Here is a 23274-nt window from a genome sequence, read left to right on the forward strand (position 1 = left end):
ATACGGAAGTAGAAAAACTGTTGAAAATATTACTATTAGTAATAATGAAAATATTAGGCTACTATTGAGTGATACAAGCGGCCGAGATGGGTTTTCTCCGCAGGGTGGCTGGTGTCTCCCTTAGGGATAAGGTGAGAAGTTCGGTCATCAGGGAGGGACTCGGAGTTGAGCCGCTCCTCCTTCGCGTCGAAAGGAGCCAGTTGAGGTGGTTCGGGCACCTAGTTAGGATGCCACCTGGGCGCCTCCCTAGGGAGGTGTTCCAGGCACGTCCAGCTGGGAAGAGACCAAGGGGTAGACCTAGGACCAGGTGGAGGGATTATATCTCTTTGCTGACCTGGGAGCGCCTTGGGATCCCCCAGTCAGAGCTGGTTGATGTCGCCAGGGAAAGGAACGTTTGGGGCTCTCTGCTGGAACTGCTACCCCCGCGACCCGACCACGGATAAGCGGGAGAAGATGGATGGATGGACTATTGAGTGATTTCAAATAATGTTATTAATATTATTGTTATTATCATTAATTTATTTTTTGATCGAAAGCATTTCTCAATGTATTCTGTATTTATGACTTCTGGCAGAACACGATGCTGGAGTTTAGAAGGATTCCTAGAAAGTAACATCGGCAGAAGGACCTCCTGCGGTTTGCTCTCATTCATATTGCCTAAAGGAAAGCAATGTTAGTTAAAAAAAAAGAAGTAATTTAATTAACAAGAGACAGTCATCTTTGCAGTTAATAACTCATTGAACCCTGGCTGGAGTCCAGCAGGGAGATATTGGCTTCAAGCCAGAATAATCTGAGGCAGCACTTCAAATACTAACCCCTCCACTGAAAATGATCCGGCTCATGATACTTCATTAGAGTGTACTTAAATTGTCTACTGAGCAGTTTATTATAGGCATACAATGTTATATATTCGTGCAACCAAAGTTTTTAGTGTATATGGTGTTAGGCGTTTAATTAAATGACTGACATTTTCGGAGGTTTGTCCAAAAAACTCCATCCCATTGTCGAGCAAATTGTTGATGAAGGACACATGAAGTATGATACCAAAATGTATAATAATGTAGCGTAAATATACAGCTTTTATAATGTGAAGTTTGGTCTTACAATTCTAAATTATGTATGTTTATCTCCAAAAGATGCAAAACTTGAATAGATTATAGATGGATCGTTTTTTTAAATCTTCTTACTTACTTGGTTAGTTAATTGTTTTATTCACAGAGGTACTTTTAAAGCTTCAAAAACTGCAGGATCAACAAGATTTTTATAATATGCCCATCGTTTTTGAGATTTAAAAATACCTCATGAAAAGAGCTTTTTAAATGTCACCATCTCATAATAGAATGCCAGTTTCCCAAACTCATAAAAACGACTTAATTTCTGGTACAAATCTATATGTTGATTTGCGTGGTTAGAATCGGCTAAATAACACACTTGTTTTAGCTTACATTTTTATAGGGAAGCCTGTTTATAAACATATTTGTATTCAAAGATGTTTGTATTTTTCAAGAGAGTTTATTGAGCACTACTTAACACTTTGGCGTTGTGCATTTCTTTGATTTATACTTTTGTCATTGATCTAATGTGGTAAATGTAGTTCTGTCGATGATGTAATGTTTGGAGCCACAGATCGGTGTTTTGCGGGTCCACAAGGGGTCGTTGTGTACTTGTGATGAAATCGACAGGTCACCTCTGAAACACCCATCAGGCCGCACACAGAGGTGGAGCTGTTTTCATTCACCAACAAATATTTTTTTTAAAAGACTGATAACTGGTAAAGTTAAGTAAAAATAATTGTATCACGGCAGCTAATTGTAACTAATTGAACTGAAGGTCTTTCTCCTTCTCACAGGAGGACAATTAGACTAAACCTCTTATTTAATAGGATTTAATTATCCGAAAAAAACGTGTTTTGGTATAATCAGAACCAATTAGTATTCCCAAAAATATGTATGTTTCCTATCTTGCTTTATATTTCCATTTTATTATAGTTATTTAATGCCAGCTGTAGTTGTTTTTAATCAGCTCACTCTTATATGTTTTAGTAAATGTAAAACATTTTAGTTAGGCTACATGTTGGTTATTTCGTAGCTGGATGGTTTTCTTTCAAGCTTGGTTGTGAGATCACTTTCCTGTGTCTTTGATTCATCCATCACTCCACAAGGACACGAGTCAACATCTTTACGTGATGCATGTGATCAATCACTATCGATCCATGAATTCGTTTGGCTAGTTTGGCTTGTTTACATGCTGCCATCTTGTATTTTGGGGAGTAAAACAAAATATCAGTTATGTATTCGTTTTTGTCTTGTTTAGTTCAAGTTAACTTTCGTTTTCTTGTATATTTGAAGCTCTTGGCCTCGGAGGTTTGAGTCAGTTTAGCTGCTTCTCCGCTCCTTCCTGGGAGGACAACACTTCCCCCCGCCATGTTTCATCTGGATTAGCATTACAAACCTCTGTGGCATGTTAGGACAGCAGCCCACTGATAGCATAGAAACAAACGCAATCACGACGAGAAACAAAACACGATATTACATCAAGCACACTTTTGTTTATTAATTGCCATGAGTGGAACACATAACATAAGAAAATGGACAAAGGTGACTTGCAATAAATCATATTGTAAAGATAATTAAAACCCATATTAAACCAAATCAGTCTTACAAAAACCCTGTCGGTTTCAGGTTTATTCCCTTCGTATTCTCTACGTTTTGATCACACTTCAAAGGATGTAAAATGTCTTATTTATTTCTGCCTATTTCCGTGATATGATTTAAACATTTATCTATTGGGTGTTGGACATTGAGAAATACCTTTCAAGGAGGTGTAACTTGTTGTATACAGAAATAAGCCCTGTCCTTCAACCACATTACTACAAATTGTGATTTTCAAACAAAAGGGTATTTTGTAAAAAATATTTAAGACACTGTATCTTCCTGAGAGTCTCTTAAAACTGAAAGAAATACCATTAAAACCCAAGTATTTTCGTGAGGAGTGTTGGTCACTTCCCACATCTGGGCCCTTCTATCACACAATATCCAATACATCCTTGGGGAATACAATTGTGAATCACGTGGACATGACCGAGAGTATGTGGGGGGTTTGTTGGATGAGAAATGGTCATTTGTATTGACCAACACACCGAGCTGACCACTGCAGAAGAGAGAGAGGAGGAAAAGGCTTTGCAAGAAAGAAAGAAAGACACCAGGAGTAAACTGGCCCACAAACATGGCAGAAGGTATGTTGGGAGCTTTGGGGTGGAGTTATCTCTTCTTGCATTGTTTTACAAGTTTTTCCTTTTTTTGAGGGGGGGATTCTTCAGTAAAAATCCTGCCCGATGACCCCCACCCCCTCCACCTCTCATTGTTTAGGAGGAATAGGTTGCCAGCCCCCTTTTGTTTACCTCCCTCTCCCGCTTTCCCTCTCACTGCGCAGTTTCTGGCTTTAGCTGCATTTTGCATGAAAGTGGCAATCTGTGAGGATTACCCAGTTTGAGGGCTAGAGAAAAAGTATACTGTAGCTTGAGTGCTTATTTTGACTCAAGGCAGAACTGAAGACATGGGCTCCGTTTCAAACCAGGAATTCCCAGGTGGAGTAACAAAATAAACTGCTTTTTGCTGTTTTTGTACGAGTTAATTAACTTGTTTTCTGACGGGGCTTTCGCTACCTGATTGTAGTGGAGAATTTAAAAGGCATTGTTCATGCACGTGAGGGTCGATACGAGCGACTATCGATAGGTTTTGTAGAGATTATTACATCCTGCAAACCCTGTAAATCGCCTTTTTAGCTCAGAAAAATGGGATAGTCATTCAGAAATAATGTTGTTTAGTTGCTTTTATGACATTTGTGATGATCGAAATTAAGCCAAAACGCAGCCTCAGCTTGTTACTACTTTCATTGATTTGTATTGATTGGTGATGCAGCGACGCGAAAGAAAGGGGAGAAAAGTTTCACTATTGAAATTAAGCCTTTTTTTGGAAAACAGTATTATTTTAAGAGATAAATAAGTAGGTTTTTAATTAATAATGCTTCTTTTTTATGTATTGCAGGAGTGTGTAAACCCGAGGAGGATGAAGGACCGTGCACCGAGGAAGACTGCCAGTCTTTCCACGGAGTCGGCGTGTGCAAATGGTTCAACGTCCGCATGGGCTTCGGGTTCCTGTCCATGACGGACCGGGAGGGAGTGCCTCTGGAAGAACCGGTCGACGTATTTGTCCATCAGGTAGGATGACTTTATCTCGGTGCCTTTTGAAAATTGTGAAATTCAATGGCCGGAAACCCCAAACTGGAGATGCATCTCAACATTGCAAAAAAAGTATCAACACCTAGGGAGCTGAAAATCCACTTTTAAGTGAGATTTCCAACCAGCAACAGTGAGATCATCCCACCCGTTTCTAATACAGATAAATGTGTGGTTTTTTTTGCATTGTTGAAACTAGTCAGTAGTCACCAATGAGTCATTAGTCCTTGAAAAACGATACCCAAAAAAATAGCCATGTTAAGTTAACCGAAAACCTAATACTCAATACCCAATGAAGGTTGATTCAAGTTAATTTAAATGAGATGTTTTAACCGGGTGTTGTTTGTAGTGTGGTGGGTGTTTCTCCATCAGGGAACACGTGTTGCAGCCAGAGGAGATCTGCCGGACTCCCTCGTGATTTTTTTTATGTGAGGTAGAAACCAACTTGTGGTTAGAGCTTGCACGCTCCAATAGGCTGGCATCAATGCTTATAAGATGGTGAATATAGATCTCAGTGAGTGCTGTGTGAGCTGCATGAAAACTGCTCTTTTAAGAAGAAGGAAACGTTCAATTGATCCTCTCCTGATGCCATTTCAACATCGATATAACTTAAGCATTTGTTTGGAAAATGAGGAGTAGATTTCCCATTTAGCATTACATCTTTTCACAAAGTGGAAGCTTTTCAAATTAGTCATACATTGTTTGACCTCAGTGAAAAGGCACACTATCTCCACATTGATTATTGACCACTTATTTTTAAACGTTAGAATATGATTAGACACACACACACCTTTGTCTGGCAATATTAATGATTTTGCCTTTTATATGTCTTCACCAGGCTAACAATAATTTCACATTTATGTATGTATGACCACCCTGATGGTATTTTGTGGGCCAAATCTAACTGTGAATGTTATGGTTGGTGATGTTTCCACTCAAGGTTTCATTGTTTCTTTCTCAAATTGAAGAGATAAAAGAAAACTTCTCGGTTCATCCAAATTTACCCAACGCCTTCATTTACCTTCTTACATACCGAGTGGGAGGTAGAGAGCTTTGGGGGGTGGGGGTGTATTTCCCCCCTACTTCTCATGTGGGTGAGCGTCTCCATTGCTGTCTGATAAGATAAAAGCTTAGCATGTGAATGAGAGGAGTCCTCACTAGCTGCTCATTCACCTCAAGGTTCCTGTCATAAAGTGATTAAAGGCCCTTTGATGTCTGCTCAACCCCCTCAGTGTGTGTGGCATCTGTTATACTAGCTTTAAAGAGGAAAGAAGATATCAGGGTTTATTTTAGGTAAATGTCCCTTGGCCACACCAGGCCATGACCCCCCAGGACCTCATGTTGTGGGGACATTTGTCTCCCACAGTGCCCTTTTTTTTATTAAAGATATCACTTTATATGCTATATATATCCTTATGAGGTTACATTTTAGTCTTAAAAAACCTGCATTTTGAAATTTAAGTGGAAGCCAGTTTCCCACTCTTACTCATCTCTGTGTTACAGGCTCTCTGCTTTTGATGATGCATATTGAGAAATTGCTCTTTGCAGCCGTTGTAACTGGAATATTATTTGACTATACTCAGGAAGTGGGTGCCTGATTAATCATAATGCAAATCAAAACATGAGTTCAACACGAGACAGAAACCTACAGTTTGGTGCCCAGGTAGTTTAACAAGAAAATTGAGATGCACAAGATGTTCTACTAGAAGTGAACAGTCATTATTTGCATCTCTACAAAAAACTTCAATTTCTTTGATGAAAACAGTTGATTTTTGCTTACATTTAAAGTGAAAACGGTTAATTCTCAGCAATAACCCCACACTGTGCTCTCAATATATTCACAAGAAATGGGCAACTAATGACGTACTTCCATCTCTGTCACTGAAAAAGGAAGAGAGACGCGTGTCAATGATAGATGCTGCGAGGTAATGGCAACGTAAAATGCTTCAACCCTAAAATTAGTGGCCACGTGTCCAGGAAAATGAACTCCCAGGGTCCTCTGGCCTTTGTGCAGGTGGACAATAGAGCCATGCATCCGAATGAAGCACCCCTCGGCCGTGACCGAGCCCCTCTTTGTCTCAGCAGCAGCCCTGCTTTTGTCCCCCTCGGCTCTGATGTCTTTCTCTGCGTCACTTGGCTTCTAGACACATTCTGGGAAAAGGTTAAAGTTTACAGTAGACCTCCTAAAATACACCTGAACATTGCATAATTGAAGTTAAGCCCCTCTACCTGCACTGTGTGTGTGGATAACCTGATGTGGCTATTGAGGGTCTGTCATGGGGGTGGGGAAGGTCACACATGGAAGAGGAAGTGGGTTAACGGTCACCAAAGAAGAGAGGCCTGATGGGATTGAGGCTTTGTGGACGTCCTTGTTGTCACTCAGATGTCATGGCTCACTACTTTTGCAGCAGATGCTCACAACTGTCGCAGGATTAGAAAGGACGGTGCTTTTGTTTGGTTTTGTTTTCTAATTGCATACAACATTAGTAGTTATTATCTTACCCCCTTGTATCCTTTAATTACTAAACCGTCCTACAGGATCCTTCTGTTGGATTCAGTTTAAAGCTAAGCCTAGACTATCTTCACATCAAACTGGATGCTTTGAGAAGATCATTTTGATCTCCGGTGGTTTTGATAAACACAGAGTGCAGCTCATCGTTCATGATTAGAAGTATGGATGTGACTTTACTCAAAAATGAGATAAAGAAAATGGGATTATGTTTATCAAAACAAACCTGCTACATCATAGATCTTCATTCTTGTGTAAACAGCTTCTATAGTTGTGACAAATTAATCTCACAACCCCACCAAGGGAATTTCAGAGAGGGGTTTCCCATGTTTTGATAACCAATCTGAGTTTTATCCTTAAAACTGCTCCACACCTTCCCTTCCCTTCATCATGGTTTGAAAGTATGAAAACCTCAAAGGTCAGTTCAGGTGAACATAGTCTCAGTGAATATGTAACTTAGCAGGAGGCAAAGTAAATGTTCACTATAAGCAAATGCAATAAAATCATGTCATTCATTTCCCCAAAAAATGTTAGCCATTCACGTTCTGTTATCAAAGGAAGATATCAATCAATTGTGCTTTCCCTTTAACTTTTATCTTCCACGTCTTTCTGCCAAACAACTATCCAAGGAATGTCACCCTGACCCCCAACCTCCCAGAGAACCACGCTGCCTTCTCACCCCACCCCCAACCGCTGCACTAACCCCCGCATCCTGCAGTTTAGGGTTAGTGGTGGTGGTCAGTGTGTTAGTGGAGCTTTGTGATGTGGGTGGGAAGAGAGATGGGGTGGGGGCAGCAGTGAGGAATGCCGTTCCTCCGGAGGGGGGATGGGTTGAAGGTTATCCTCGTCAGGTTTACCACTCAAACACTGCAAAAAGACAATGCAGCATTAAGAGAACAGTGCCTTTTTATTCAAGTTATAGTGTGTGTGTAAATATCAGTAGAGAGGGAGGGGGGAGACATCAAGCTTTGTGGCGTTTGTTTATCAGGTGGGACATCATGATCACATTAAAATACCTGATAAGTCCTGTAGGGCTCTGATGGTATCACTCAGCTAGGAATGGGTGGGGGGTTGCTCTAAAGTATTCACAGGCTCAATGGGGGGTGATTTGGACACTGGTTGGTCATATGGCAGTTTCTGAAAAACACAATCAGTTCTTTACATATATTACAATAAGATCAATTTCATGGGAAAAAGCCATAGGTTTCGGTAAACCTCAGTCACCATTACACGTAATAAAACCCCCACCAAACAATATTTTTAATGCTGAACCCTTTTTCTTGTCTCCTTTCAGAGCAAGTTGCACATGGAGGGCTTCCGCAGCCTGAAAGAAGGCGAAGCGGTCGATTTTAGCTTCAAGAAGTCATCAAAGGGCCTGGAGTCGCAGCAAGTTACCGGGCCCGATGGCATCCACTGTGTGGGCAGCGAGAGGAGACCCAAAGGCAAGAAGGTCCAGAAGCGACGCTCAAAGGGAGATAGGTAAGAAAGTGGAAAAAACCTCTATTTATCTAAAACAAATCTGAATCAAATGTGGAGATGTATGATTTTCATTGGCCAAGAAACGATGACTCACCTTTTACATTGGACACCCTTAGAGGCTTTATTTCTCAGGAGTCTTCAAACATGTAGACTCTTTGTTGTTTCCAGTTGGGATCGGATATACGACGACGTTTTCGTTTCTCCCCATTTTGCTTCCTCTTCCTCAACCCCCAACCCCCACCTCTAGCCCTAGCAAGGGTCACAGCAGCAGGCTTGACATGTGACCTGGATCAATAACTGTTTAAATCTGCTGGCCCCTGGTGAATTCACACCCACTGACTCTCTCTCTCCCTTCCTCAACCACAAATGTGATTTGTTACTCCGAAACCAATCTCATAACAAAGAAGATTATCTTAATTTGAATAATGTGAAAAAATCGTCGAGTGTTTGCTTAGTTATTTTATCAAGTATACCAACTTTATGTTGTGGTCATTCCTCATCACGGCAAAATACGTGCTTTTACAAAATATTTTAATTTGATCTGAACCTAGTTTAAAGTGTTCCTGGTGGTGATCAATCTGCAAAGATACATTTTTGAAGCATTTCTTCTGAAGATGCAAGGGTTTCATGCAAAGGCAACATTGTCGGCCAAGTGAAAGAAAGTAGAGCCACAGGGACCTTGATTCTTAGGTCCTTCTTTGAATATCGATGTAGGGTTAGAGGTGTATCAACTTCACCTCTCTGTCAGTTGTGATTAGAGCCAGAGAGTAGCCGGTGTGAGAACAGAGATCATTACCACCTCAAAGAGTCCTGGGAGGCCTGCTGTGGCTCAATACCTCTCCCTGGACCACACTGATCCATGGATAAGATATCGTTCCCCTATAGCGTATTTCAATATGCAACTGGATTTCATTGGTTTGTGATTGATTGATCAAGACCATGGATCTCTTTTGATACAAGGGTGGTTTTGCCACCACCACCATCAAAGTGAACAGCTGTTTTTCCGTCCAACATGTTATAAGACCACCTTTGTGAGTGCTTGTGTATATATATGAGTAAGGGTGGGGAAAAAAATCTCCTGTCCATTTAATTGATAACAGATGTAAGAGCCCGGGCGAGGGGGTGAAAGGTCACTGCTACCATGGCAACATCGTATGAGTAAATGCAAAGGAGGGACTGGGGGCTGGGATGGGATTGGGGGGTTAGAGAAGTAAGGAGAGGGCGGGGAGGGCAGGGTTCAGAGGTCATTACTGCAGCTTTTTTAGACAAAGGGACCACTTCCCCTTCCCTCCACTTTCCTCCTGATGGATGCTGATGTGGGGAGCTTCTGTGAAGTGATGGTTTAGACCTTCACACCGGCCCCAACAGCCACACTGACCCCTCAGCAGCCGCCCCGTTCAAACATCATCTGCTACTACAATGGTGGCAGGGGGTCCGCAGTGGCACAGAGTGATCACCCCACGCCCATCTGTCTTACGCCCCTGCACGCGTGGCCATTCTTTAGTGTTATGTTTGAACAGAGGTTGGTCGATGGCCCCCGTGATGGCTCCCGCTGACGCCTTTATAGTTGTCCATTTCTAAAGTTCAATGCCAATGAAACACATGTCTTACTTTGGTACAATGGAGGCCAACGGAAAGCTTTCTGCAGTGACACACTGACAAATAGGACAAGCTGTTAGGGATACCTTGAGTAAATGAGTCATGGTAACCATACCAGGTCCATGTAATAAGAGACTTGCCAGTTAATTATTGCATAAGACTATAATAGTCCACTTAATTGGTCAACTTTGGAGAAAATCTTCTTGCTTTTAAGGATTCAAATGAAAAAAAATGCGCCATTTGGTCACTTTCTCATGTTTTTAGACCTTCTGTAGTAGCTTGCTCCTCCTCTGAGCTGTGTGGTGCGACCTGAAATGCCCCTTGCAAGATTTATGTCAATTCATTCCAGGTGAAATGTGGCCATCTAGTGGCAAAAAGGAGCATCTTGAAATCCCCCTCTACTCAAAATCGTGTTTTGGTTATTGTTTATTCATTTGGATGTTTTATATTTACTGTGCACTTTCACACTAGAAAGCTGGTTTTGAGATGAATTTGCTGAAGATTAGTTTGGAAGCCAATCAACATTCAATACTCAATGTGTCCAAATACTGTTTTGAGGTAGCACATTTATTGAATATAGCTATTATTAATTACAGTTTCAAAATGTATTGAAGCATTTGGGATTTCAGTGACAATGGTGTCTGGTTAGCAATCAATTTAATGTAGATGTTTTGTGTTAAGACTAAACGCCTTTGTGGGCAACCCAAAAAAGCCACGAGTGACCTATGAGATTGTGACGGGGTTCTAATTGTCCGTTCGAAACACGGCTTAGTCGGTTGTTTTAAGCTAAAAAAAACTTTATTTATAACAGCAATGAAGAAATAACGAAACAGCACACCTTAAACAAACAAAATAAAAGACCAAAACAGGCCTTCCATCACTCATCAGAGTAAACATGTTCTGTTGCCTTCTCTGCAACAAACTCCCAAACATGTCCCAGCTGTTGCCTTTACTGCAACATTCTTCCGAGTGATCCCTTCCAGGGCCAAACTCCGTCCCTTTTGAGCCCATAGCCCCTCCCACAGGTATACCGTCAACAGGTGACACAATTAGCTCAAAACCACACTGTCAAAATACACATCCGACCCAGGATGTTAACAGGTTAACCACCTCTTAACATAATCATTCCCCATAATTAAGAAACGCAAAAATAAATAAGAAATTGCATGGTTCATTGCAGGAATTTAAAACACGGAAGTGATGCGCCTCCGTCTTTTCTCCGAAATGTTTGGTGTGTGTCGGCTGTCAGTGGCGGAGTCAGTCACTCATGTGATCCGCTCCGTCACAGAGATTAACTGATTAAAAAGTGTTTTGACCCCTAATAGCATACAAATCCAAGAGGTATATCGCTGAGGCTTACAATGTCTTGCATTTGAGCGGTCAACCCAAAAGATTCACTCCCTGGCTCACCTGGCTTCTCTTTCAATGCCAAAACGGGTACCAAAACCACCGAGCCAATAAACGACATTCATACAATTAACAACTGTGACTTCTAGGAGGTGTTTCTTTATATTTAAAGGTTGGTTGTAGGAGGTTGTTTTAGTTTCCCATGGCTCTATAGGACCTTTGTAAAGCTGTAAAAGACAGATCAGAGCAGTATTTAGCAGCTAAAGAGTCAGATATTTCCTTTTAAGAATAAGATGAAAAACTGAGATAAATTAGAGTGAATATTGGCCTCAAAATGACCAGGTGGCCACCAATAAGTCTCTAAATGAGTACAAATGTTGTTCTATAGAACTTGTAGTTTGTTATTTCATCCTAAACCCCTGTAATGATGTCTCTATTGTGTTCAAAGCTTCTTTTCCACAACCCCCAAAGTGGCCAAACAATACATTATTGCATTCTCAAGCACACAGTACATGCAATTTATTTATTGCTCTGTTCTTGTTGTAGGTGCTATAACTGTGGAGACCTGGACCACCATGCCAAAGAGTGCAAGTTGCCACCCCAGCCCAAGAAGTGCCATTTCTGCCAGAGCATCGACCACATGGTTGCCAACTGCCCAATCAAAGCACAACAGTCGTCACCAGGATCTCAGGGAAAACCGTCCCCCTCGAAAGGAGACAACGTGGAGGAGGAGGAGCACAGCCTCGCGGCACCCCCTCCCGAAGCCTCTGATTAGGCGAGTTATCGGGGAAGAGCAGAGGCCAATCAAACTGCTTCGATGGTGAGACGGGACACATGGATCCCCTTCCACCTGTCGAAGCTGCTTTTGAAACTACCTCAGGTTAAAAAAAAAAAAATGCTGATGAAGAATGTTGCTAAAGTTTTTGTTGATTTGTTTTACGTTGGTGTAACACTCAGGAATACTGCTGTATTATTGCACTCAGGACGCTTTCTAAATGTTCGAATCACTGCTGTTTAAGGCGTTGAGATTGTAGTGCCATATAACAGATTATCTTTTTTAAGTAGAATCTATGTTTTGTTTTTATGTGAAACTGCCCTTACAGTGGGTGGTCTACCTCATTTGTTTTGCGTAATACTCAGTAAGTGTGTTTAAGTATTAGAGTTACACTTTTGCTGCCTTACCAATTAGTCTCCTTCCTGACTGTTACACCTGACTATCCGACAAGGCAGAGACTTTAAAGTTGGGACCTCTGTAATGAATGTTACTTTGCATATCGCATGGGGAGAGGGAGGGTTTGTGAAAACATATGGGATGGGTTTTACGGTATAGCTTTAGGCAATGTATTGGCATATGTCAATATTGCAATCGACCATCCAGTGATCCTGGGGCGAAATGAATGTCAGACCAGAAGTGGTTTTTCAAGCTGTCGGTCAGATTAATTTTTTTGTCATTTTCATTATTTTCGTCCAGCCTTTTGCTGGCTGTCTAAATGTGCCGATCTACCTCATGGTCTGCTACCAAAACTCATTCGAACTGCTGATGGTAAACCAAATATTTTCATAATACAGCTTTGGAGATTATTGGGATGAAATCAAAGCCTTTTTGCACTACAGTATTTACACAGAATTTCCAATAAAATGAATAAAACCCCAATTAAGGATGAACTTAACACCTTTCCTAAAACATGTTAATGTCAGGTTTGGGAAAAATAGAGAATATGATGGGCACATCAATTTAGATAATTACGATAAAACATTTGGTCAACACTATTTGACAAGGAAAGTCCGTTTTGTTTGTAGGCCGGCCCTCAATTAGTCGGTAGTTTTAGTCTTTTAAGTTTGGTGTCAAGTTTCTCTTATGTTTCCGGGAGCTTAATTAATTTCCATCAATGGCTGAAGTGTAAAAATCGTACTGACATTTTATAAAAACCTCAACTTGGATTTGATAGAATTCCAACAAATATGATACCTCATCACTTCTGATAAGATACTTGACCTGGACTGAGATACTGAGGGTCCAACTAGCTCTCCTCTTGATACTTGAATAAAATGAGGCAGAATCAAACAGGATGTCGCCAGTGGGATGGCTGGTGTTTTGTTTATATTCAGTGTGATTCATTTCTAGGTAGTTATTTAAGACATTACCTCCCTATGACCCTTAGGAGGGTTATAGCTCAGGAACACCAAGCCTGCACGGAGGAGCATGTAGAACTAGCTAGCGACTCGGCGATTTACTCCCGTTCTACAGGAGACGCTGACACGACTTTTACACCGAATTAATATATATGTGAAGTTATTCTAAAGCCTTTTAAAAAAGTCATTCTACTTATTTATTTTCATCCAAGAGTGCTGCAGCTTCCCCCTTCTGCTCCTGTTGAAGCCTCTCAGCAACCAAATGTCATTCAAAGCTATATGTGACATGAGAATATATTTGGCTAACACATTTTAACATCCAGGTACTTGTATTGCTGTGTACAAAAGTGCTTGATAAATCATTGTCCTTAACAATAGTTCAAAGCAGTATTGAACAGTAATATATTGCAACGCACAAGTAACATTATACAGTCAATTATGTGCAGGTACATAGTATTATGAGGAGTGACGGTAACTGTGAGTTTGTTTTTACTTTTTTTGCCTTGTATGATTTTTCTTTCTTTAATTCTTTGTTTTTTGTTCACAATGAGCCTCTCAGAAGAGAGCCCGTTGTTATTCTTATCTATGCCAAAACCAATGCAATGTTACTCTGCACTAATCATGTGTAAGATGCATTAATTAATTTTTGTATTCATTTCAATCTTTACTTTCAAATATATGTTGCATATTTTATATTGTATTTTTTTAGATTTTCATATACCACATACAGTCGGTCGCTGGTTGGTTGAAATAAATAAAAAACCCACTCCTAGGCTCCCCTCAGGAATTGCCAATCTGAAAACTCAGGGAATGCTTCAGATTGATTAGAAGGAGTCGAGGAGTGTTTATTCAGGAAAAAGTAGAGACCGAATGTTCATCCGCACGATGTGAAGCGTATGATAAAGATGCCAAAGTAAAAGGGGGTTTCGTAATGTGATGGTGCAACAATTTTGTTTTACCTTTTTGTAAGAAAAAAATAAATAGGATTGTGGCCCAAAAAAACAATAATTAGTGAAATGGTCACGTTGAGATTTTTATGCGTGACTTTTATACTTTGTCATCTTTCCATGCCTCCCGTGTGATGATGATCTTATGTTCTCCTCTTTGACCTAACCTGCCGTGATATGACATGATATGAAGAAAATGTTCCACTATTATTGTATTTTTTCCTCTATAATCGTTGTAGATGGGGATGTAGTAGAATATTGTAACGGGGATGGGGGCTAGTAGTATATAATCTGGGGTTGTCTCATCTCAACACATGGCCAAGACTTTAGTGTTTCAGACTATCAATGCTTAAGACAAAAAGAATGTGTCATGGATGAAAACTAAAAAAAAAACTTTCCTACTCTGCTGTTAGGTGATGATATATATACGTTTAATACCTGATTTAAAAAAAAAAAAAACAGTTTTGAAGACTACACTCAGGATTTGATTGACAGAAAGATTGTTAAAGTGCTCTGATTAGATAGAACGGTTTACATTTCTGTCTATTTTTATGTTGAAATGACCTTTTATGATTGCAGTGCCAGTATTTTCTCTAGCTTGAACACTTTACTTTCTCTCCATTTAAAAAGGGACACACATGGATGACTTTGTGATCAATCTGTAACTAACCTTGTTTAAAATCCCCGAAACCACTGACTTGGATTCTGACACCCACTGCTTTGATAAAGGTTGAATGAAAGTGTTGTATTGTAATGTTTGCAACACTCTGCTGAACTTAGTGGTGTTTTCAAAGTATCATTTGGAAACTAATCCATTAGAAGTAAGTCCGTTCTGACTGCAACAAACCTGTTCGACCCCTCAGTGGTGTGTGATTGTGATTTCAATGTGGGATGTTTAATGGGTCAGATATACCTTGAAAATCCAAGGATTTGTAAGACTATGTGCTCAGGGAGACATTTGAAGCACATCGAAGCATCCTGTACCACAGTTTGCGCTATGTGTGCTTTTCATGGTACATCTTGTTTGTGACCATCAGCCATTAATCTGTGGTGTTGTATTTTATAAGATTATTGGCTAGAGCTACTTCCAAAAAATATGTGCATTTATTACTGATGATTGTATCAATGTTTACTGCCATGAAACTACGTCTATCTTGATCTATCTTATGTTGATTTAATGGCTAGTTTGTCAATGATGAGCAGCATGTAGGCTTTTCAAAGTATTACTGTGATTACGTTTCTATATGTAAAGATCTGCTCCATTTCCTAGTAAATATGTCAATATTCATGTGTCTTGTGTCTGATTTGGTTCTCCTGCTCTTACAAAGAGAAAATCCTTGATTGAAAATATTTTTCAACACATTTTATCGGCAGGGTGTATTATGGTTTCAAAAGTAAAAGTACTCATCGGCAGACTGGCTCCTTAGGATGGAGTCAAATTGATTTCTCTATAGACCACCCACACACATTTATTAATGAAGGCAATCTTTAGAACACAAAATGGGCCTATTTATAAAATGATACCAAGCATTTCATTGTAATGATGTGGCAGGTCCTTCAGATTGAGATGTTTATTCTACAAGTCAGTTTGAATGAAGCTCAGCGCAAGTTCTTTCAGGAAGACTTATATATACATTCACTCCTGTAGTGGCACATTTTATATGTTACCTAATATGGTCAAACCAAATGCAGTTGTTCCATGATGTATTTCAGTTTATGTCCTTTGCTAGACTTATGATTAACCTTAAGAGTATCTGGGTGACAAACACAGACATGTCTTGAACAAGTTCCTGTGTTTGTTGCCTGTTCCACAATGAGTTCCTGATTTCCTCACTTTAACCAGTTCCTGATTTACTATATTAGCAATGTACAGTTTATGTTCCTCTGGAAAGCAGGCGTAGCTTATCTCTCCATCCAGCCCTGCCACAGTGAAAGGTGACGAAGTCTTGTTGAACTGTCAAGATCCTATAAAACCTACACACACACTTGCCTCTGTGTGCACTCTTCCAGAATACTCTGTACTCTGTGAGACCTGTACCTTCGAGGCCTCGAATAAAGAACCAGAAAGACAACTCTGTTTGTTTCACCAGTTTATTGATTGATCATTCTGATTTGTATATCTCCACAGTATTGACTATAGGTCTAAGATTTCCTTAACACTCCGCAACTACATATAATCAGCTCATCACGGGCGTTGTCTATAACCTATTACATTCACCTCATTCTCCAGACCAGCAGCCAATCACTGAGCTGCAGCCAAACTTTAAAATGGTTCTCCTCTCTCCTGCGGTCAGCTGTGATTTCAGGTGTTCATGCTGCCGCCCGCCTCCTCCCCATCCACCTCCTTTCATCATATCCAGTGCCAGGATAGTTAATCCAAAAACCTCATCACACCTCCTCTTCATCCCATCTCCTCATCAAATCCAGATCTTCAGCATCATCACCAGTGTCTAGACCCCGGGGGGTTCCCTATATGCTCACGGCTGCATTTCCCCCTCTACGATTTCAGAATCGGGGTCTAATCGCCAACGAGTCGACTTAACATTTGTCATATGACATGTGTCAATAAATGTTCTTAAAATAAAATGAGGTCTCTCCTGATTGAAATGCTGAAATATTAAAATAGCAATACACTTTGAATTCAAAAAATAATAATTAAAGGTAAGCCATAATTAACATTCAAATATTGCAGTGTAAACGGAAGAGACTGTGCTGGAACTTTAACAGAAAATGAAGGCCAAATACGTAAAACCAGACTAGTCAATTCATCCTTTGAGTTCTTTATCAAGCAAAATAACACACATTAATTCATTAGAAATGAGAATTGACTGCTTTTCACCTTAAACTATTCATTGTAGCCTACATGTATTATTTATTTGTTTGACATACATAGATATGAAGATGAAATCACGAGTCCTACATTTTTGATGGCATCATAACAATCATGATAAAATATGTTTTAAATAGTTTAATCCAATCTAAATCCTTCAATTGTGTTATTCTATTTACAATTTCACGTGTTGCAGTCTTATAATACTTCCTTGTTAAATGTACTGAATGAAAAGTATTTAGAAGACTTCCAGGAAATACACCACAACATGGATCCGCATTTGAGTGAATATGCTGAGTTTCATTACCCCGGTGTTGCAAATAATGAGAAACGTTGTTACTTCGCAGTGAATACTCAGAAAAAACACGAGTTCCTCTTTTGCTGGTACTCAACCAAAAGTACTGTGTCTTGCGAATACCAGTGTTTAACCACAAGAGGCGCTGTTCTCTGTTTATGTTTCAATGGCACAACCTCAAATCCAATATGGCCGCACAGTGAGAGGAATGCTAACATCGAAGCATCGAACCACTTGGACGTGTCGGAAATAGGTTCATTTCTCGAAGCTTCAGTTACAGCGACCTCTCCTGGCGAAGGGCAAGGCTGCAGTGGGTTTTATTATAAAAATATTCGATGCACACACACACTAAGACTGAATATCATGTTCTATTTGCAATTAAAGATTGATAATTGTGTGTATTGGGTTATTGAGAAGAGACTAGAGAGTGATGGACATTTTGTTTGGGAGGAGAGGGCCTTTTATCAGTTATTAAAGTTGAAAAACAATGATTAAAAGTACATCCTTTGCTTTGAACCAGCTGCGCGGAGGTCATCGCATGGGCCGCCGGCTGTACCCACTGGGTTATCTATTCCTTTAAATATTGGACTGTTTTTATATTAATGATTATTGTCTTTATGTTCACAACTTTTCCACATTTCGAAGTGTTTCCCGAGCCAGAACTACCTATCTTTCTTCCTGGCTTGCTCGATAATGATACTACAATTTCGGATGTCACGTGATTTGAAGCAGTTGCTGCTTCTGACGTCATATGTCACGTGATTTGACGCAAGCTTCGAAGCACTGCTTCCATGAAATAGGAAGGCCAGGGTTGAAGCTCCGTTCGAAGCTTCAGTGTCAAACTGCCATCACTAGTTCAAATGATAAATAGTTTGGCTTAGTGGGGGTTATTTGTCTATTTAAGTGAACTGCTGGGTTTACAATGTGGCTGCCCTTTCACACAGTGTGTTTAGGAAGTCTGACAGTGAGCAGAAGAAGCGTTGCTGCTGCTCTTTTAAAATGTTCAAAGCACAGAGAAAACGTGTCTCTTTTCAGTCATTCAGCTGCAGCACAAACATGCAAGGCTCTTCAGTTCAGGAACCACGGAGACCCTTCTAAAGTCGTACAGTAAGTCCGTTTAAATAAATGCATTGTTTATATGACATTGACACATGTAAATGCAATAGCTACAGTTGATATGTGGCTTGAGATGCTCTGTATTGGAGGTGGGGCGAATAAACAGGCGTGCATTTCCCAAAGAAAACGTGAAATATGCTTTATCAAAAATGATTTTCAAATAGTACTTAAACTTTTTAAGTTCTGAAGATGAGGATTTTAGTTTTGTGCCTTCTGCTTAAAACTAATTAGTGAGCGTTATAGCTAAACTGAATACAATTTTATTTAGGGCTTTAACGAGCAGCCTTTTTCATTATTGATCAATGTGTTCATCAATTGTCTAGGATTTGTATGGTATGGAATATCTTGGATACTAAGCCTGCTTTTTCTTAAATATCTGTATGATTTAGGATTACAATTTTCCCTTTTTAAGTTGCCAATATTTATTTGGTAAGACATGTTACACCAGTCACCTATTGATAAACACCAGGGGCCACATTGGAAAGATTTCCTGTTGTATCTGTGACAAAATGTGATATTTTTCGTACAAACCTTAAATGACTATATGTATACAAGCTTCAATACATGCAAGGTTTTTTTTGGTTGTCAGGTTAGAGGATGTAGATCTGCCCCCTATAGGTGAAAATGATGTTCTGGTTAAAATGCTGGCAGCTCCAATCAACCCAGCTGACATCAACATGATTCAAGGTAACAAAACAAAACCAACAGTAAGAATATAACCAAGAAAACCAAACACATTTTTTGTTGTTGAAAATGACTTATTGAGTATATTCCCATCAGGTACTTATGCCATCCTCCCTGACCTCCCAGCTGTTGGGGGCAACGAAGGCGTGGCCCAGGTGGTAGAAGTGGGCCGCAACGTAACCTCCCTAAAAACAGGAGACTGGGTTATTCACAAAGATGCTGGTCTAGGTAAAACAACTGATTTAGACCCCGGCCACACGAGGACGAAAACGGCTAAACGCATAGGATTAACGCAAACGCAATCGCAAACAAGCTTCCGTCCACACGCAATAGTTATCCGGATAGTGTCTGCCCACACGAGACAGCTCCGTTTAGCTCCAACTGCTGGAGAAGCTTCAGTACATATGCAGGAGCCTGTACGTGGCGCTGTAACTTCCTCCACAAAAGCAGCGAAGAAGCATGGTTGTCATGGTTGCCCTTCTGTGTATTCTCCGCGGTGGGGGCCGAGGGAACCGGGCAGAGTTTTTCGCCAGTCAACTTGTATTAAAGTTTAAATCTTCTGACAAAATTATAAAAGTGCCGGTCAAAGGTCTTCTTTGTTATTTATTGAGCTTTAAAACAAATGAATAATGACTCTATATAATATAATAATATAAATACACGGAGCCTCTCTTTTTCCTCCCTCTCTTTGGACAGCGCCAGTGTCTGTTTCATGCAGCAGCTGATCCAGTAATGAGTGACCCGGCCGACAGTAAAAATAAACATATTTATAACTAGTTTAGGTAGTTTGAGAGGTGTCTCCGGCCTGTCAGATTAGACTTCACTCGCGTTTATGTCCATATCGAGAGAAAGATAAATAATCTGAATTCAGTGTGCAGTTTACTTTGACGCGGGGGTGAGCAGCAGAGGTGGGGAGGGGCGGGGCTATTGCGCAATCATTATCAGAAAATGATCGCTGAAGCTGCAGTACATATCCACAAAAGCAGCGAGTAAAATCCCCCCCGGATGTGTAAGTCTGCTGTAGATGTTGCACAAAGAACTGTAGCATGGTCAGTAGCGTCCGGAGCACGATAGCAACTCTGCGATCCGCCATTGTTGTTGTTGTTGGTGGCGGAACACATCAGCAATGGCGCAGGGTACGCGGAGGTGAGCAGCAGAGGTGGGGACAGGCGGGGCTATTGCGCAATCATTATCAGAAAATGATCTTATAGGGCGCACACACGGAGCTGTTTGACCCCCCAGAGCGTTGCGTATGCCGTTCTATCCACCTTGGGACCCGTTATCGTTTCCTCAGTCGTTTAGTGCCGTATGCGGTCGTCCTCGTGTGGCCGAACGGTCTATATGACACTAAACAGTAACGCAAACGGCCGTTTTCGTCCTCGTGTGGCCGGGGCATTAATCACATGAATAAATCCACAGTGTCACAATTGTGTCTTCAACATGATCTCTTAAGATTTCTGTGTGTTTGTGTGAGCAGGCACGTGGAGGACAGAGGCGGTGCTAGCAGAGGGCGATGTCATCTCGCTGCCTAACGATATTCCCTTGCTGTCTGCTGCAACCCTGGGAGTGAACCCCTGCACCGCCTTCAGGATGCTCTCTGACTTTGAAGAGCTCAAGCCAGGTATTTATCTCACCAAAAAACATTATTTTCTTTAAAGATTCACACAGATAGAAGCTAGAGATATTTTACAAAAGTAATATTCTACTTTAAAGGGGCATTTTGGGTGCAATTGCATTTTATTCAACAAGTGTTTTTTTATTGGCTATATGTTTACTTGACAAAGGTCCAAATAGGAACAAAATGTTGTAAGTAATACATTTTTGTTGATGGAGTAAGTGTTCAGGCCTTCCCTTTTCCCTATTGATGCTGTTTTTTTAGGGCCTTGTGGTGTGTTAGTAATTGATCTTCTCCAACTCATAACACCAACTCTCAGTCATAATGTAACTACCCCCATTTTTAAATATTCAATTTTCATTTGTTATCATGTGTGTTTCAAACCAGAGTAGTTCCTACTTTTCAGTCGGTTAATTTAAAGTCACTGCTTTGGGAGGCTGTGGCTCAGTGGATAGTGTGCTGGACTTTGAATCAGGGGGGTAGCAAGTTCGAGTCCCACTGCAGTCAGCATGTCGTTGTGTCCCTGGGCAAGACACTTCACCCCAAATTGTTCCTGTGGGGATTGTCCACAGTACTGAATGTATGCAAGTCGCTTTGGATACAAGCGTCTAACAAATGACACGTAATGTTTAAATGTATGGACTGGGGTTTGAAGTTGATTAAGAAAGAATTCTGCACCTTCAAAGCATTATAAACCTGTTAAGTACTGATCTGGAGTAGATCTGAGTATGCACTAATCCTGCCTCAGTTATCTCTAAAACACCACACGCTGTGCAGCTGTGTTAGTCATCTTGTGACAGTTTTCCTCGATGTGTTGCTCTTGCAGGCGATTCTGTGATCCAGAACGCAGCCAACAGTGGAGTCGGGCAGGCTGTGATACAGATTGCTGCTGCGAGGGGAATCAACACTATCAACGTCGTCAGAGACAGGTGACTCGAGTATATCATGTCTCTTCACAAGCTAAATGTTTCAGTCCTAATCACTGGCTCAGGTTATCAGTCTTAATAACTGAGATAATGAGGTGTTTTGTCCAAAGGTAACGGAGAGAAAGAGTTGTGTGTGTGTTATGAGTGTAATGAACTTCCTAATTGTTTCTTCCTTTTCAAAGGCCAGAGTTCACACAGCTCAGTGATAGGCTGAAGGCCATCGGAGGCACTCATGTGATCAAAGAAGAAGCGCTGAGGCGGCCTGAGATGAGGGAACTGTTCAAGGTCTGTGGGTCTGAAGAAATCTTGGGTATTTGTTGACAAACACTGTTACTTATCATATAATAATGGGTTTTATTTTTGTTTTAAGACCTGCCCAAAGCCTAAACTGGCGCTGAATGGAGTCGGAGGCCAGAGTGCAACAGAGCTGCTCCGTCATCTTCAGTGAGGATCACCTTTATTGGCATGATAAAATATCTTACACTAAAGAAAATATCTGTTTATAGTATGCCACATTGCCTATTTTCCAAGATATTTTTTACACACTAGCACTTACTCATTTCTAAATTAATGTCTGTTAATAATTGTTATTTTGGTCTTAGTTGCTGCTGTATCTACATTATACGTCTTGTTATTAGTGTTTTACTTTTTATCTAATGTACAGTACTTTTATCTCCATTTGTTGTCTTTATGTGGCCTCTGATTTGCCCTTTGGGGACAATAAAGCTTAATTGATTGATTGATTCCAGGTTTGGAGGATCTATGGTGACGTATGGAGGGATGGCCAAAAAGCCAGTCACTGTTCCTGTGGTAAGATGAAAGCTTGTACGACCTCCTAGGTTTAACATTACATTTGACAGAGAAACTGAACTTAACTTGTTCTCTGCAGAGCGCTCTTATTTTCAAGGATGTGAAGGTTCGGGGATTTTGGGTCACACAGTGGAAGAGAGATCACTCGAGCGGTGAGTTGGCGTTACATTTCTTCTTTCGTGAAATAAATCTTGAAGACTAAATTGAATGATATGACATTTCCTCTTAGATGGAAGGGCCTTCAAAGCCATGCTGGATGAACTGTGCCAGCTCATCCGGCAGGGGAAGCTGACGGCTCCTGCCTGCACTGAGGTCAGCCTCCAAGACTTCAACAAAGCTCTGGACGCAGCTATGCAGCCGTTCACCTCGGCTAAACAGGTCTTCATTATGTGAACAGACCAACTGACTAATCACTTCACTCTCATGACCAGAGTGTAACCCGAAGACTACCACATTATTGTTAATGTGTGAATCAAATACACTGCTCAAGCACATAATCAATAAATGTGTCCTCACAACAGGCTCAAAGTCCAGCATCTTTCACGTTATGATATTTTTTATTTTACCGACAGGTATTATAAAGCTATGTGGTATAACAGGGAGCATTATAAAACCAAGATAATGCAGCATATCAAATGGTAAATGTTTAATTGTTTCTGAGTTATATGGGCATGAGTAAGTGCTATTGTTATTCATTAAAATATTTACTCTTGCGATAATACTGATATTAACGTTGCATTGATTCTT

General features: G+C 40.6%; 2 protein-coding genes across 3 annotated transcripts; both read left to right on the forward strand.

Annotated features, from left to right (window-relative positions):
• The first annotated feature begins 3057 nt into the window (after nt 1-3057).
• Nucleotides 3058-15539, forward strand: si:ch1073-284b18.2 (protein lin-28 homolog A). Of its 2 annotated transcripts, none has more exons than XM_034233049.1 (4): nt 3058-3235; nt 4047-4219; nt 8041-8225; nt 11718-15539. In XM_034233049.1, the coding sequence occupies exons 1-4, from the start codon at nt 3226-3228 to the stop codon at nt 11944-11946; spliced, it is 597 nt and encodes a 198-aa protein (XP_034088940.1). In that variant the 5' UTR covers nt 3058-3225; the 3' UTR covers nt 11947-15539. The 2 variants fall into 2 exon arrangements, with proteins under 2 accessions (XP_034088940.1, XP_034088934.1); XM_034233043.1 differs by lacking the exon at nt 3058-3235 and adding an exon at nt 3339-3586.
• Nucleotides 15540-17779: 2240 nt separating this feature from the next.
• mecr (mitochondrial trans-2-enoyl-CoA reductase) lies at nt 17780-23047 on the forward strand. The gene is made up of 10 exons (XM_034233320.1): nt 17780-18483; nt 19082-19179; nt 19273-19404; nt 20654-20797; nt 21618-21720; nt 21900-22002; nt 22088-22161; nt 22467-22527; nt 22607-22679; nt 22757-23047. Exons 1-10 carry the CDS (start codon nt 18299-18301, stop codon nt 22918-22920), a joined length of 1137 nt encoding a protein of 378 aa, XP_034089211.1. The 5' UTR covers nt 17780-18298; the 3' UTR covers nt 22921-23047.
• Nucleotides 23048-23274: the final 227 nt, after the last annotated feature.

Source organism: Gymnodraco acuticeps, unplaced genomic scaffold (genome assembly GCF_902827175.1).
Source record: "Gymnodraco acuticeps unplaced genomic scaffold, fGymAcu1.1, whole genome shotgun sequence".
Lineage (NCBI taxonomy): Eukaryota > Metazoa > Chordata > Actinopteri > Perciformes > Bathydraconidae > Gymnodraco > Gymnodraco acuticeps.

Excerpts from the sequence above, each read along its gene's own strand:
- si:ch1073-284b18.2 (XM_034233043.1), top strand. The coding sequence starts at position 3,556 with ATGGGCTCCGTTTCAAACCAGGAATTCCCAG. Across the intron at positions 3,587-4,046 it reads TTCAAACCAGGAATTCCCAG|GAGTGTGTAAACCCGAGGAG; the intron begins GTGGAGTAACAA and ends TATGTATTGCAG. Across the intron at positions 4,220-8,040 it reads TCGACGTATTTGTCCATCAG|AGCAAGTTGCACATGGAGGG; the intron begins GTAGGATGACTT and ends GTCTCCTTTCAG.
- mecr (XM_034233320.1), top strand. The coding sequence starts at position 18,299 with ATGTGGCTGCCCTTTCACACAGTGTGTTTAGGAAGTCTGACAGTGAGC. Across the intron at positions 19,405-20,653 it reads TCACAAAGATGCTGGTCTAG|GCACGTGGAGGACAGAGGCG; the intron begins GTAAAACAACTG and ends TTGTGTGAGCAG. Across the intron at positions 20,798-21,617 it reads CTTTGAAGAGCTCAAGCCAG|GCGATTCTGTGATCCAGAAC; the intron begins GTATTTATCTCA and ends TTGCTCTTGCAG.